General features: G+C 41.6%; 1 protein-coding gene across 1 annotated transcript in view; it reads right to left on the bottom strand.

Moving 5' to 3' along the window:
• LOC124718939 (U6 snRNA-associated Sm-like protein LSm5) overlaps positions 1-17,974 on the bottom strand; it is a 34,171-nt gene that overhangs the window by 12,181 nt on the left and 4,016 nt on the right. Inside the window, exons 4-5 of the mRNA XM_047244604.1 lie at positions 16,648-16,786; positions 16,263-16,459 (exon numbers count right to left, since the gene is read on the bottom strand). Coding sequence (XP_047100560.1) covers positions 16,263-16,459; positions 16,648-16,786 — 336 coding nt within the window. The remainder of the gene's footprint in view (positions 1-16,262; positions 16,460-16,647; positions 16,787-17,974) is intronic.

The following is a 17,974-nucleotide window of genomic DNA, read 5'->3' as shown; positions in this document are numbered from 1 at the left end:
TCCCGATTGCATTGGTAGATAACACACCATTTATGTTAACACCAAGAACACCTGTTGGGGGTCTGGTACCCAAAAACATGTTTGATCCTTGCCCAGACTGGGGAAGATGATGTATGGCACCCAATAGTCGAGACGTATTCCTCCAAACACTCCTGCTTCCGTCGTTTGATAAGTTGGCGAACGCGGGCACAGAGCTGTTTAAAGGCTGTGAGGTGCTCCAGGGAAGGGTGCTGCTTATGCCACTGTAGAGCTCACCGACACTCCTTAATTACTTCAGCAACTTCTGGCGACCACCAAGGGACTGCCTTTTGCCAGGGGCACCCTAAAGAGTGAGGGATCGTGTTTTCTGCCGCAGAAACGATTGTTGTTGTCACCTGCTCAACCATCACATGGATGTTCCCGTGTGGGGGAGATTCAATGGTGACAGCAGAGGTGAAAGTTTCTCAGTCTATCTTGTTTAAACCTCATCTAGGCAGGCATCCATGGGCCTGAAGCCGGGGCAGTGACAGGAAGGTGGGGAAGTGGTCACTACCACACAGGTCGTCATGTGCTCTCCAGTGGATAGATGGGATAAGTCCTGGGCTGCAAATTGATAAATCAATGGCTGAGTAACTACCATGAGCCACACTGAAATGTGTGGTGGCCTCAGTATTTACGAGCCAGAGGTCGAACTGAGACATCAAAGTTTCAACATCTCTGCCTCGGCCAAAAAGCACGGTGCCACCCCACAAGGGGTTATGGGCGTTAAAATCTCTCAAAAGTAGGGTAGGTTTAGGGAGTTGATCAATCACTGCACCTAATACATTCAGGGGTACTGCACCATCTCAAGGAAGATATACATTGCTTCTTCTTCTTCTTCCTTCTTTATTTATTGTTCCGTGGCACCAAATTAAGAAGTCTCCATGGTCACGGAACGACTCAATACATGAAATTATAACACGATAGTATAAACAGATAAAATGAAATACAAGAAACGTATTCAGGCGACAATTCGTAAGTTTAAATAACGAAAATCAACTATGTAACACTGGAATTTGCTCAATTTTTCAGCTCTTCCAGGAGCTCCTCGACAGAATAGAAGGAGTGAACCATGAGGAAACTCTTCAGTTTAGACTTAAAAGCGTTTGGGCTACTGCTAAGATTTTTGAGTTCTTGTGGTACCTTATTGAAAATGGATGCAGCAGAATAGTGCACTCCTTTCTGCACAAGAGTCAAGGAAGTGCATTCCACCTGCAGATTTGATTTCTGCCTAGTATTAACTGAGTGAAAGCTGCTAACTCTTGGGAATAAGCTAATATTGCTAACAACAAACGACATTAAAGAAAATATATACTGTGAGGGCAATGTCAGAATTCCCAGACTGTTGAATAGGGGTCGACAACAGTTCTTGAACTTAACACCACATATAGCTCGAACAACCCGTTTTTGAGCCAAAAATACCCTTTTTGAATCAGAAGAATTACTCCGAAAAATAATACCATATGACATAAGCGTATGAAAATATGCGAAGTAGACTACTTTTCGTGTTGAACTGTCACATATTCCAGATACTGTTCTAATGGTAAATAAAGCAGCATTTAGTTTCTGAACAAGATCCTTAACATGGGCTTTCCACAACAGCTTATTATCTATCCGAACGCCTAGGAACTTTAACTGTTCCGTCTCGCTTATAATATGCCCATTCTGTCTGATCAAAATATCAGTTCTTGTTGAATTGTGAGTTAGAAACTGTAAACACTGAGTCTTACTGTGATTTAGCATCAAATTATTTTCCACAAGCCACGAACTTATTTCATGAACTACATTATTCGATAATGTTTCAATATTACACACTAGATCCTTCACTACCAAGCTGGTGTCATCAGCAAACAGAAATATTTTTGAATCACCTGTAATACTAGAAGGCATATCATTTATATAAATAAGAAACAGCAGTGGCCCCAGCACCGACCCTTGGGGAACGCCCCACTTAACAGTGCCCCATTGGCACTGAACATCACTACCACTCTCAATATTGCGGGTTACCTTCTGCTTTCTGTTCTTAAAGTAAGAGGTGAACCAATTGTAAGCTACTTCCCTTACTCCATAATGGTCCAACTTCTGCAATAATATTTTGTGGTCAACACAGTCAAAAGCTTTCGTTAAACCAAAGAAAACACCTAGCGTTTGCAACCTTTTATTTAATCCATCCGAAACCTCACAGAGAAAAGAGAATATAGCATTTTCAGTTGTTAAACTATTTCTAAAACCAAACTGTACATTTGACAGCAAATTACGTGAATTTAAATGCTCCAGTAACCTTGTATATACAACCTTCTCGATAACTTTAGTAAACACCGATGGCATAATAGGTCTATAATTGTCAACATTATCCCTGTCTCCCTTTTTATAAAGTGGCTTCACTACCGAGTACTTTAATCGGTCAGGAAACCGACCACTCCTAAAGGAAAAGTTACAGATATGGCTAAGTACTGGGCTAACATAGATAGAACAATACTTAAGTATTCTCCTAGATACTCCGTCATATCCATGACAGTTCTTGGTCTTTAGTGATTTAATTATCAACTCAATCTCCCTCTTGTCAGTATCATGGAGGAGCATTTCAGGTAACAGTCTCTGAACACTTTTTTCTACGAGCGCTATATGATTCCCTGTTGGGAATAGGTTTCTTTTTAGTTCACCTGCTATATTCAGAAAGTGATTATTAAATACCGTACATATATGCGAGTTATCAGTAACACGGACATTCCCACTACGCACTGATTCTATATCCTCGACCTGTCTCTGCAGACCAGCCACTTCCTTTATGACTGACCACGTGGTTTTAATTTTATCCTGTGATTTAGCTATTCTATCTGCATACCACATACTTTTTGCCTTCCTAATAACTTTTTTAAGCACCTTACAATACTGTTTGTAATGGGCTGCTGCATTTAGATTTTGACTCTTTCTAACGTTTTGATATAATTGCCATTTTGTTCTACAGGATATTCTTATCCCTCTAGTCAGCCACCCAGGCTGCCTGTTTGTGCTAGTACCCTGTTTTGAACGTTCTAATGGAAAGAAACTTTCAAAGAGCACGAGAAAAGTCTTGAGGAAAGCATTATATTTATTGTCTACTGTATCAGCACTATAAACATCTTGCCACTCTTGTTCCTTGATAAGGTTTACAAAGGTCTCTACAGCAACTGGATCAGCTTTCCTAAAAAGTTGATAACTATACTTAACATGTGTTGCAGCACAAAAATCTTTTAGAGTTAAAAGTTGTGCATCATGATCTGAAAGGCCAATCACTTTTTTGCTAACAGAATGCCCTTCTAGTAATGAGGAATGATCAAAAATGTTGTCTATGGTTGTTCTACTGTTCCCTTGCACTCTCGTTTGAAAGAATACGGTTTGCATAAGATTGTATGAATTAAGGAGGTCTACCAGCACCCTTTTCCTTGCACAATCACTTATACAATTAATATTGAAGTCACCACATATAACTAACTTTTTGTATTTCCTATAAAGTGAACCAGCACCTCCTCTAGCTTTAGCAAAAATGTTGTGAAATCGGTGTCTGGGGATCTATAAATAACAACAGTTAGAAGTTTAACTCCACTAAATTTAACCACACCTGCACAACATTCAAAAACCTTTTCAGTGCAGTACTTTGAAACATCAATTGACTCCAATGGGATACTGTTTTTCACATACATGGCTATTCCCCCACACCGCAAAGAGCTCCTAGAAAAGCTGCCAGCCAACCTGTATCCTGGTAAAGGAAGCCTCTGAATTATCTCCTTATTTAAGAAGCGTTCAGACATACCAATAATTTTGGAGTCAACATCTATAAGCAGTTCACTAACTTTATCTCTAATACCTCGTATATTTTGATGAAATATACTAATTCCCTCATTACTCGGATACCTAAGCTTTGTCGAAAGTGGTTTCTTTGTTAGAGAGACTTCCCTTAAGCAGGAATACTCAGCTGACTTCAAACAGGAATACCTATCAGCTGACAGTTATTTCCTGCGTCATCCTTATTCTGACAGCCACAGCTTCAAGAGGAGTTTGAAGATGCACAGTTTCACAACAGACTGAGTTTAGGACATAAACGCAAACTCCATCTGACACTCTATTATAGTCACTACGGTTCCTGTAATATTCCTTATAGCTGCGGAGGGCAGGAGTCCACATTGCCGGGAACCAGGTTACCCGGAGGGCAATGCAGAAAGCATGTGTAAAGTTTAACAGTTGCCATAGCTCAGCCAGGCAGTGGAAAAAAACGCTGCAGTTCCACTGGAGGATGACATCATCGTGAAACTGTGAAGGAATGGAACACTCAATGAGGCAGTTTACACCTCAGAGTCACCTGCTGCCACTGACTTATTGCCTGAGCAGTCTATATTCATTGTGTCTTAGGGTCCGGTGAGATCTAGGTCCTCAGCAGATGCCAGAATCTCCACCTCATCTGCAGATGCAGAGCTTGTAGGTAGCGGTGGTGTGGGTCCCACTGCAATTCCCTTGGTCTTGGGGATCATCTTTTTGGATTTCTCTCCCTGCTCCTTGGGTTTCTCTGGCTGGGAGCACTTCACTGATCCAATCTCTGGGACTGAGGATGAGTGCGAAGCCCTACGACCAGCTGCTTTTGGGCTCTTCAGCCACAGGCAGATATTATCTTTCCACTACCAGAAACCTGGAAAGTGAGCGAACCAAGGGACTCCTTCCTAGAGAGAGGAGCCAAAGAAGACTTACGCTTCTCCAGCACAGAAGTGGCGACTGATGTCCCCGATAGTTGGGGGACGTTGCTCCCGAAGTAGGTAGTGCAGGAGCAACAGGGAGGGAGCAGGAGTAGTCTTCTGGCTCTGGGAGGTGACCGGGGATGGTGGGGGCTAGAACTGTTGTAGGGATACGTACAGGATGTAGACATTCAAATTTCCTCTTAGCCTCAGTGTAGGTCAGTCTGTCCAGGGTCTTGTACTCCATGATTTTCCTTTTTTCCTGGAGAATCCTGCAGTCAGGTGAGCAAGGCGCATGGTGCTCTTCGCAGTTGACACAGATGGGAGGCGGGACACATGGAGTATTGGGATGTGATGAGCGTCCACAATCTCAACATGTGATGCTGAAAGTACAGCAGGAAGACATATTGCAAAAATTTCCAGCATTTAAAGCACGGCATCAGGGAGGGATATAGGACTTTACATCACAGCAGTAGACCGTCACCTTGACCTTCTCAGGTAATGTGTCACCCTCGAAGACCAAGATTAAGGTAGCGGTGGCAACCTGATTATCCCTCGGATCGCTGTGGACACGCCGAATGAAATGTACACCTCACCGCTCTAAATTGACGCACAGCTCATCGTCAGACTGCAAAAAAAGGTCCTTGTGAAATATGATACCCTGGGCCATATTTAAGCTCTTATGGGCCGTGACAGTTACAGAAACATCCCTCAGCTTGTCAAAAGCGAGTGACGTCCGTGACTGGGCAGAGGATGCAGTGTTAATCAGGACTGACCCAGATCTCATTCTGGACAAGCCCTCCACCACTCCAAACTTGCCATCTAAATGCTCAACAAAAAACTGAGGCTTCATTGTCATGAAAGATTATTCATCAGCTCTTTAACATACAAAGTACTGGGGCGAGTAAGAGCCGCTGCCATCCTTAGCCTGACGTTCCTCCCATAGTGTGGTCAGGGAGAGAAACGATTTGGGGTCATACTTCTGTGCGTTGAATTGAGCCTGTGAGCTCTTAGAGACAGCTGGTGTTTGACCACCAGCAAGAGATGATGCACTACGCTTTATTGCGTGTCATCTGCCCTGATGCCACCCACTCCGATCAGGGGCCTTCCCAGGGGCACCACCCAGCAAAGGCCAACTGGCAGGATGGCCATTGCCCCGAGTCCCGATTCCACAGGGTGACAGGCATCTACTCCTCGACATACGTAGGGAGTTAACAACACAGGCATCAACACAGCAATCGCTGTGTGCTCAGGGGGCTACAACGAACAAGGTACATGGCGGCCCCATCACAACGGACTGGCTACCGTGCTGGATATCAGGCGCAACCAAGCAAACAAGTCCATTTCATCAACAGCATAGGAAACGATACTGCACAGTTGATGGAAAAATACGCACCCAGGAGGGTGACCTCACCGAACGGTTGGAGAATGAGCAGAAGTGCAGATCCACGTCCACAAAGGATGGGATAGGTCGCAGCGCATTATGGACACAATGCACCATGTAAGGCGCCCTTCACCAATTGGCTTGCTCTTCTGGAAAACTTTGAAAAATAGAGGTAAAACCTTATGGGGGACCATCACATAAAGGCCGAAATGTGTGAAAGGAGTTGTGATGCTGAACAATGCTGTGTACACAAGACAATAACTTCGAAACAAAGATCACTGCAGAACTAGACGGAGCAGCCTGCCATTTTCCATGGACTGATTCCAGTATTTGTAGATGTCCACCTGACCTGCAGTCTGTATATGCAGGCCTCACAATGCCTCTACACTGTGGGGTCAATTGCTGGGGAACTTTCTTCTGCTGTCACCCACCTACCTGGCGGGTCGCAGATTCAGGCCCGGGCTAGCTACACCGTCTCTGTTCATTAGTGCGTATGGGCCCTCACTGCCCCTCAGTGCAGGCGTACGCTGCGAGCTAATACTCTGACACCATCCTTCCCACAGTGTCATACATGCCGACTGTGCAGTTACCGAGCTGACGGCAAAAGGTTCAAAACGGTTAGAAAGGAAGGACACACAACTCAATACCCTATGATGAGAGGAATTGACCTGTAGTCTGGTAGGTTCAGAATCCAAGACACAAGCACACATAGATACACATCGTAGTTGTTTGGTAAAATATCTCAGTTCAAACTCTAGTTATTCACCACACAGGGTGTGTGTTATTGGTTAACATTTACGAACAAGACAGGAGGAATATGACAGTAAAATAGGATCTGCACTTTCAGCAGAAGTTGGAAAATTGCATTACTCTGGAACAAACTGGCTATTTACACAAACATTCACTAACACCTTAGCACATCAACTGTCCTGACAGAAATGAAATCAATTTCGCTCTAACTTCTACCGCACAAAATTTCTACTTATGTTCTCTGCAAAGGGAATTCTCTTCATCAGGGTTTTTTTTTTTTTTTTTTTTTTTTTTTAAAAAAAAAATACACAACTTTAAGAAAATGAATCAGCCAGAAAATGTGATTGATTTGCAATTAACTTTGTGCACGCACACACCATCAGCAGGTACGTTAATGATTTGATGTGCACTTTTCTGTGACAGATGCCTTTTCAGTGATTAATACTGTTACCAGCGCCAGTACGGTATCCAAGGAGGCCATAACAGTGTCAGGTGTTGAGCGATCACTGTGAAGGACACAGATGCCGCATACTCGTGTGAGGTACCATTATCAACACCTGAGAGTTTGAAAGGGGCCTTACTGCAACGAGCATTTGGCTGGCTGGTCTAACTGTGCAATATCTGGATTTGTGGGGCATTCAGATGTGACAGTGACCCAATTTTGGACTGCATGGGAACATGAAGGCATGCATAATCTTTGTCCAAGTTCTGGTAAACGACGTCTGACATAACGAGAGAGGATTGCCGTGCACCGAGCACATCGTACCTATCATGCAAGAACACGTATAGTCCGGGAGACGAGTCTTCGGTACTGACAGTTCAGTAGCACCATTTCATTGCCTAGTAACTGCAGGCAGCCAGCCAATGACGGACTCAAGCAAGTAGCAGGAGCCACGTTGCCGCTCTGCAAACTTGATGAGCGTGTGTCAGAAACATACCAGTGAATGTCTCACATGCAACAAGTACTGTTGTTTGTGTTAATGCATAGTTCAGTTCGTAGTTTATTTTAATTTTGTTGTTGTTAGTGCTTACTTACTTCGGTTTCCTTTTAAACAATGTCCTGTGCAACAAGTAGTGCCAGCCCAAAACGTGAAGTGAAATGGAGGAAGGAAAGTGTGCTCACAGCCAGGCATGTGAACTCGTGTGTATGGTGAGGGACTGCTTTGAAAAAGAGAAGGAAAAACATGAGCCCTTGTTTCCTGTTGCTGTGGTCATTAAGATCAGCATTGAAAATAAGGAAGAACACTGTTGCAACAATAAGGAAAGAACAGTACACTATAGGCTGTGGTGAGAGTGGCACTCCAAGGCTGCACACACCAGGAAAGAAGCAGATGAGGAAGAGACAAGTGACAGCTTTGGACGATTTCCAGAAAAAAAAAAAAAAAAAAAAAAAAAAAAAAAAAAAAAAAAAAATTTATTTGGTGGCTGAAACAACAAAAAGTGCATTTCAGAGAAGATATGAAGAAGGCAGAATTCCTTGAAATTGTGGCACAAAAGAACCACAATTTCTGGCATATGCAATTGATGAGATTGCCAAAAGGTAGGGACATGAAATTGTTCAGCTTCCTCCATATCACTGTCATTTTAATGCCACTGAAGTGGTATGGGCACAAATAAAAAGTTAAATCGTTGCAAACAATAAAAAATTCACAATTCTGAAGTTGAAAATCTTGTTGTAGCAGCAGTCAATCAAGTGACAAGTGAGACACAGTACTGCAAGTGTTGACAAAGAGGTTGCCAAAAACGAAGGGATTGTGTACGAATGAGCAAAGAATTTAATTATACAACTGGGAGGGAGCAGTTATAGTTTGAGCAGCGCTAAAGAAGACTATTACAAAACAGATTCTGACAGTAAAGTGAGTGGTATTTTTCCATTATCACAACTCCAACATACTTACGAATTTAAGGAGTGAGCATGCCACCAACCTATCATCATATTCATATTATAACTGTTTATATACTGATAAATTATTCAGTCATTCATTTTAGAACTAATTAACATTGCTAATATTCAACAACGGAAACAAAAACTGTGTACGTTCAACGAACTGAGAAAATAGTTTTCATCTGTTGCGAAGTTTGACAAATAACTTTATTATATTTCATCGTATTAGATACTAAACAGATCTTTTCAATTTTTTGTGATTATATATTACAAGTAGCAATTGTAAATAAATTTGTGCATACAAATATGATCTGTTTGTTATCGACATTTATGTTTCTGCTGATAGAGAATGTGTACAAGTAGAGATCGGGCCGACAATATTGCCGTCTGCCCACCTGCACTGTCAATACCAACCACTCGTCTCACGTACTATAATGGACATCCTGCAACATTCTCTGTTATCTTGCAGCATTGGTCAGAGACTAACAGCAATTGGGCTAAGGAATTCCTGTTACATGTGTAGGCTGCCATTAACAACACAATACAAACGGCTGCATTTGGAATGATGCTGTGACCAGGAAGCGAACTACTGACAAAAATTGCATAACAACGCGTTTCGCGATGAACCTCTGTTCTGCACTACTCCTGATGATCTATGGTGGTAACCTGGGGAAAGGTCCCATTCATCCAATGTTTTGGAGAGGCACAGTGGTGTTAGTCACAGTGCAGGAAGCCATCGAGTAGGACTAAAGGTCATGGATTGTCTCCAACTGCACAACCATATGTCACAGTCACCCTGGGTCATCACAAGTTACCTCTTGACACATGACAGTATCATAGTGCCATTTTTCAACAGGAGAATGTTTGTCCACACATAATACATGTCTAAGTTTATCATGTTTCCACCACAATAGTGTTCCTGCTCACACTTGATTTTGTTCCTGAATTTTTGGTCAAATTGATACTATAATGGTGCTCCATACTTCTTATTTACCAGACATAACACTTTCTCTTGCAAAAATAAAGAAAAACCTTAAAGGGCAGTTGTTTTACAAGCACAGATGAGATTACAAACACATTACTGAAACTATTTTGGGGACTGGTAAAAGCACTGGCATAACTGAAGTACCTAATGGGCACCACTTTGAAGGAGATAACATTAATGTACATGAATAAATATATTCCCAAAACTCAAATATTTCTATTACTTTTTGAACAGTTCAGATGTGAACATTGGCTAGCTGAACCAGAACCTGAATACCACAGCTCTGTTCAGTATATGTAAGTGTTAAGTGTGTAGTATGGGGAAGCTACTGTTCAATTTCCCCAAATAGGAATTTTGGAAACTTCACCAAGCAGCTGGAAATTTATGGTATCTAATACATTTGGGAGCAAAACTACACTCATGCTCATAAATTAAGGATAACTGCAGAATGTGGAGCCACACAACGTGGCACTACATAAAACTGACGCTAATAGCATAGGCACATAGGGAACACACACGACACAGATCTGCAAGTCCACGGTATTGGTGATAAGTTGAGAAAACCATCCCGAAACACACGTGCTACAAAACGCCACTGTTTCCTGCGTATGTTCCCCGACATCAATATGGGATACGATCACCATACACACGTACACAGGCCGCACAACGGGTTGGCATACTCTGGATCAGGTGGTCGAGCAGCTGCTGGGGTATAGCATCCCATTCTTGCACCAGTGCCTGTCGGAGCTCCTGATGTGTCCTAAGGGTTTGAAGACACGCAGCGATACGTCGACCATCCTAGACGTGCTGTCCAGAGAACAGGCAGGCCACTCGATTCGCCTGATATCTTCTGTTTCAAGGTACTCCTCCACGATGGCGGACATACTGGTGCAAAATGAAGTCCCGATACACCTGACCTGTTACAGTTCCTCTGTCAAAGACATGCAGTGGTGTACGTCCACCAATCATAATCCCACCCCACACCATCAAACCATGACCTCCATACAGGTCCCTTTCAAGGACATTAAGGGGTTGGTATCTGGTTCCTGGTTCACGGCAGATGAAAACCTGGCGAGAATCAATGTTCAGACTACACCTGGACTTCTCTGTGAACATAACCTGGGACCACTGTTCCAATGACCATGTACTGTGTTCTTGATACCAGGCTTTACGGGCTCTTTTGTGACCAGTGGAATGCACCTTGCAGGTATCTGGGTGAATAAACCATGACTGTTCAGTCGTCTGTAGACCGTGTGTCTGGAGACAACTGTTCCAGTGGCCGTGGTAAGGTCCCGAGCAAGGCTACCTGCAGTGCTCCGTGGCCATCTGCAGGCACTGGTAGTGAGATATCGGTCTTCTTGTGGTGTTGTACCCTGTGCATGTCCCGTACTGTAGCACCTGGACACATTCTACTAGAATCGTTGCATAACCTTGAGATCATATTCTGTGGCACATGGAGGGCCCATCCTATGGACTGCTGTGTTTGACCAGCCTCCAGTTGCCCTAGTATTCTACCCCTCCAATATGTGTTCTTTGAGCCATTTTTAACACACGCGTCACCATTAGCATGCCTGAAAACGTCTGCACACTTACTCGCTGCACCGTACTCTGACATGCACCAATATGTGGACTGCTGCCAGCGTCACCGGGCAACGACTGCAGGTCAAATGCACCGCATGGTCATACCCCGAGGTGATTTAAACCCGCAAACCGCCTACCAGAGTGCTGTTTCACCATGTATCAGCATTATCCTTAATTTATGAGCACGAGTGTAGTTTCGTGTGGTCATTCCAACAGCGTACTGGTGAGAACAGTGTGAGTGATAGATATAGGTAGATAGAGAGCTGTCATCGCCGTAATTAGCAGCTATGAAAAGTTTACCTACATGAGGTGATGTCTGCCTTGACAATATTCTAGCAAATTTAAACAGCTGGAACAATGAGATACATGTGGTTGAACCAGTATCTACACATCACAGAGTGGTGATCATGGACTTCAGGAAAAAAAAGTGAGAAACTAATAAATGTGTGTTCAATAGTAAGATTATCAAAAGACAAATGTTACCTATTTTCAAAGCTGCATGCTCTCATACTGAATAGCCACACAGTTTTTGAATGCCAAGTCCATTGTAACAGCAGCTCTGGACATAATTACAAACGTAAATCAAGCTTTTGAAGACAGCGTCTACAGCACAGGTACTTTGTGATCTTATAAAGGCCTTTGATTACCCCACAAAATGCCCTACTTAAGAAGTAAAAATGCTACAGAATTGGAGGAACTGTCCTGGAAAACATTCAGTCTTATCTAATAGATGCCAGATCCTTTCAGTCCAAAGAGTAGCTCGTTGTGAAGAGAAGTTACAAAACAGTGTGCCACAAGTATGGTAACAGGGCACCCGCTATTTTGGATTGTTATTGATGATGTACATTAAATGGGTGCATGTATCAGTCTTCAGGCAAAACAACATTGTTTTGAGTGAGTGGGAAGAGTACTCTGCAGGCTATGCAACAAGAAGATATTCTCTTCCACAAGGCCAAGGAGTGGTTTAAAGCAAACACAATGAAAATAAAGGAAAACAAATTACAGAGGACGACATGTTGCCTCAATGACAATGTAGCAATGGGAAATGTTGGGGCTGTTACGCATCTGGGCTATTACATCTACAGCAATTAACTCTGATAAATGGCACTATACAAGTGTGTGTCAATCTTTCACGAATCCTCTGCTTTCGGAGGAAACTAAAAAGCATCATAGCACAACAACACCTACTAACAGTCTAATATATTTTATGTCACACTCATATCTGACACTGACTGCTGCCACTCTGTAGGATGTCGGATGGTCCTAAAGAAGGAAAGTGGGATAAAGAGGAATATTCAGCACTAGTTGTCAGGCCTGACCAGTGACACAGGAAACGTTTGCTAATGCCGTAACCATTATGGCAATTTTAACGTGATATTTTTGTAGGCAGACAAAACCAGAATTGCCTGACCACAACCATGGGTTCCTTGAGTGCTCTGGGAGATAGCTCAATTTAACGACAAAGATTAAATACCAGTTCACTTTATTACACGAGTGAAAAAAAAAGATTTACTCAACTTGTGTCAGTTCTTTGCCACAGGAGAGCATAGAATTTACAATGGTCATTGATTATGGGAGCATTACTCGACACATACAATCACAAACTGTTTTCTTGAAGTACAACGTCTGACAGTAAAACAACTACAGGTTTCACACACTGCGACTGACACTGTTCTACTACACGAAGTTGACTGCTGAAGCAGAGGTCACAAACTGGGGCAGAGTTCATCTTAGCTCGAGTCTATACTGAGCTACAGTGCCGAAATGGAAGGCAGCCTTCAGGAGCCCCTCAGATTAATCGTTGTGGACTGCACTGACACTGTCAATGCCTGTGGTACCGACTTGATGTGGCACCGAGACCTCTGGACAATACCACAATTTTAGTGGTGATTTTTTAGAACACACTAAGCTATAGATCAGTGTATTACCACAAGGTTTTTTTGCTGTAACTTTCATTGGCTTCATCAACCTACAACCAAACTGTCACCTTCCAACTTAACCTAGACCTCGCACTAAGCTTCAGATTGGTGTCATTGCAACGAGGCTCTTTGCTTTCACAAACTTTGCTCCACCAGATAACAACCAAACTGAACATAAGCACCAAAAGGTGATGTCACAGCAACTGTTAAGATTACGTCACTGGTCAAAGTTGACAATATCTAATACTGAATTTTCCTTTTGAGCTGAAAAATGTGGCTTAATAAAGATGCTTTTACAGTGGTCCAAGTTGCTTACAGCCAATACGTGCTCAATTGCCTAATTCAAGTGAAGCTGAAGCACAACATCAAATTCACCATCACAAAACCTAGAATCGAGACAGCCTAGACAAGCCAAGATGTTGGGTGGCCAAGACAGCATAGTTTCCAAATTGTAGGAATGAAAATTTTTAGTAACTTAAACAGAAATTATACTACATTATACAGGGTGATTCAAAAAGAATACCACAACTTTAAAAATGTGTATTTAATGAAAGAAACATAATATAACCTTCTGTTATACATCATTACAAAGAGCATTAAAAAAGGTTTTTTTCACTCAAAAACAAGTTCAGAGATGTTCAATATGGCCCCCTCCAGACACTCGAGCAATATCAACCCGATACTCCAACTCGTTCCACATTCTCTGTAGCATATCAGGCGTAACAGTTTGGATAGCTGCTGTTATTTCTCGTTTCAAATCATCAATGGTGGCTGGGAGAGGTGGCCGAAACACCATATCCTTAACATACCCCCATAAGAAAAAAATCGCAGGGGGTAAGAACAGGGCTTCTTGGAGGCCAGTGATGAAGTGCTCTGTCATGGGCTGCCTGGCGGCCGATCCATCGCCTCGGGTAGTTGACGTTCAGGTAGTTACGGACAGATAAGTGCCAATGTGGTGGCGCTCCATCCTGCTGAAATATGAATTGTAATTGTAATTGAATAGCTCTGCGAGTCGATTTTCCTGGGCTGCGAACAAATGCTTGCTGGATGCGTGCTACATTTTCATCACTCGTTCTCGGCCGTCCAGAACTTTTCCCTTTGCACAAACACCCATTCTCTGTAAACTGTTTATACCAACGTTTAATACACCACCTATCAGGAGGTTTAACGCCATACTTCGTTCGAAATGCACGCCGAACAACTGTCGTCGATTCACTTCTGCCATACTCAATAACACAAAAAGCTTTCTGTTGAGCGGTCGCCATCTTAGCATCAACTGACGCTGACGCCTAGTCAACAGCGCCTCAAGCGAACAAATGTACAACTAAATGAAACTTTATAGCTCCCTTAATTCGCTGACAGATAGTGCTTAGCTCTGCCTTTTGTTGTTGCAGAGTTTTAAATTCCTAAAGTTGTGGTATTCTTTTTGAATCACCCTGTACTTTGTTCATAAATGCTCTTCTAGTGATAAAACAATGGCTACTGAACCATGCTGACACTAGCAGTAATACTGATATTTTACTTTCATTGTACATTAGTGTAATCTCTACGTGGCCCATTCAGTGCTAGGCCCAAGTTTTCAATGACATCTACCTCTCAATTTGTACTCCGCAAGACACTTTACGGTGTTTGGCAGAGGGTACCTCCCGCTACACTGTTCCATAGACAAATTGTGCTTGGAAAGAACAACTGTCATAAATGTCTGCTATAGAATTACTACTGAATAGTTTTAATAATTTTTTTTCAACAAGCCTACTCAGTGTATAATAAGAGCTTTGCACAAAAGACAAAGACTATGTGCTTCAAGACAAAAATATATGGTTTGAACTAAAACCTACATATAATACACCTATTGTGCAAATGTCCCTTTACCAATACCTTAGCCATCACATAAATTATGATAATGATTAGAAACTGAAAAAGGGTCAAGCAATTTTTGACACAATCAAAAGAACACTGTTCAGAAAGTGAGAATCAAAACAAGACTGAATTTTTATTGAATGATGGCTGTACCAGTTTTGAGTTAAGGCTCACAGTTAGGATTGATGGGTGTGATACATTTTAGAAAAATACACAGATCAGATATACGAGTTCCAAGATCCATGAAAGGCTGTACGAGACTCGACAGATTTAAGAATGATGTGTGGAAGAAACAATTTTTCCTTTAATAACTGAAGATACAATCAACAAAAATAAAGAAAGATACTTCTCAATTCGAAAAATGCAAGAAAGAAGAATTCCAAAAGTAGTATTATTAGTTGAAGATCAAGGAAATGTTGGCAAGAGGTCCTCAGTAACAACAAGAAAGCTGCCTCTTCCACTAAACAAGAAGTTGTACCAGTACACAGTGAAGCCCAGTACCAGAATAGTATGTTAGCCTACATAAACCCAAAAAATCCTGCACAATAAATTTAAAAACATTGATATATTTAACAAAGACTTTAAAAACGGTGCTAATAAAATAATGTGGACAATGCTAACAAAGAATGTTCCTGCTGCTTCTCTCTCTGTCTCTCTGCCTGAAGCAGCAGGAATGTTTAGTAGCATCTTCCATTTTTTTTTATTAGAACCTTTTTTTTTAACTCTCCCTTAACTATGTTCTTGCTGGCAGTCCAAAGAGGATTATTTTATGTTTATATAACATACTTTTCTGGTCCTGGTCTTTGCTGTGTACTTATACAACTTCTTGCTTCATGCAACAAGCAATTTTCTTGTTTTGGTCACAGAGAGAACTACTGCAAACATTTTTTTTATCTACAAATGATAATACTTCTTGCTTGCACTCTTTATCTTGCTCCCAACATTATATAGTATTTGTACATACATTAATTAAACTAAAATCTGTCTCGTTACGATATCTAGACTTCTACTCCCTAGGCCTATGGTATATAACGGTACCACATCGTGACTTGTCCACGTCACTGTACAAACTCATCAAGGCACAAATAATGATTAAACGTCCCATAGATGTTGCCTTCAAGTAGATATAAATGATGTTCGAAAATTCAGTTTCACTACAAAAAGTGTGACTCACCATTGTTATGTTGTTGCCGTTAAGCAAAATCTGATCCAGTTTTGTGATACGTCTTCCCTCTGGGGTTGACTCATATTCGGTGACATCCTCAAGTAACATATTAACGAAGTCATCGAATCCGAGTAACGTGCCCACTATTTCCTTGTCATTCTTCATTATTATGTGTATTCTGGAACCAATACACTTATCGACAAGTTCTGCAATAAAAAAGGATCAATTTGTCAATAATGGAAAGTCATTCTAGGCCCGATTATTCCAAGGTTTTTGGTTAGGTCTCTGTGAGCTGACGTATTACACAATAGAACTGTTTCAATTCTTTTTCCAGGACCATTATATGAACTTTTTCGGTAAAGCAATATTATAAACACTCGTGTACGTCACATACCTAATGGAAGCAAAGTAGACGGATTCGTTGCTACCGAAGCGGACATTTTACAACTCCCGCACTTCCAACTCCAAACACAACTATTCAGCTGTTCTCGACTGCCAACGACATCGTATTTCTTGGTTTTGGTGTAGTATCTCTGAAAAAAATGAATTGAAGATTTTCTCTGATGGCGTCGCTCTTTGGATTAATATTTTTGCTTCCTGAGGTGGGTCACGTGATATTAGTTCTTGTTGGCGGTAATATGACGTAAGCCGGGTTTACACACGCGTCTTAATGTGGCACCACAGCTTGTGTCTTGCTGTAGTGGCATTGTCATCTACCGCTCACATAGGAAGCCATAAATTCTACATAGTTGCACAGCTTTCAGTATGGGTCAATTGAAATCATATGAGCGGGTATGCATTTTATAGCGTAGATTATGTTCTTAGAGCTGTGACAAGAGTTAAATACAAGGAATACGAAACCTAAATGTTGGATCCGAAAATAATTTCGCACAGGGATAACGCAGGGGAAACAAACACATTTATAAAAGAAATAATACTCAGAGACGGAAATGCTGTCTGCAATGGCAAACTAATCAAGAGCTGGGATATAAATATCATCGGCAGATACGCCATTATTCCAAGATTTTGGCATCTTATTATATTCGTTGACACAGGCATTTCGAATAACTAATTTTTAGTTTAACACCTGTCACATCACACTCTGAAACTATTTCCTGCGTATAAGACACAATTTATACAATGATTGGTCTCACAAATTATATAGTTCATACGACTCGCTGTTGTGGTTAAATATATTCAGTTTATTTATTTAATTTTTTTTTTTATAGTACCTCACTTCCCAATCCGGGGCGGGCTGGAAGCAGCATATGCGCTGCTCTTCAGCCATAAGACAATAATGATACAACAGAAAACATTTAAAATTATAAAGGAGAAAATATGGCGGATAAAAATATAAAAAAGGGGGAACATAATGGAAGAGAACAGACAAAATGGGGGCGACTGTAAATGGAGACAAAAACCTTAAAAAATAAAATTATAAACAGCCGACCAGTTGCAATGGATAAAGAAATTCTTTACTCAGGTTTCGACAAATATAAATTTGTCTTCTTCAGAAGGTAACAATTTTACAATAGTAAGGACTAATGTACCATCACAGTTTTTACAATTATCGGCATAGATCCGTGTGTCAAAAAATAAAATATAGCCCTTGAATTAGGGTTTGTCACATTAATATAAAATAACTCATGGATCTTGCAGAGCTCACAACCGAGAGGCGTACATGAGGCCGGGGGCAGGAGTGGGAGCTACTGTGGATGTGG

This window comes from Schistocerca piceifrons, chromosome 10 (genome assembly GCF_021461385.2).
Source record: "Schistocerca piceifrons isolate TAMUIC-IGC-003096 chromosome 10, iqSchPice1.1, whole genome shotgun sequence".
NCBI classification, from domain to species: domain Eukaryota; kingdom Metazoa; phylum Arthropoda; class Insecta; order Orthoptera; family Acrididae; genus Schistocerca; species Schistocerca piceifrons.
This window is presented reverse-complemented; position numbering and strand designations above follow the sequence as displayed.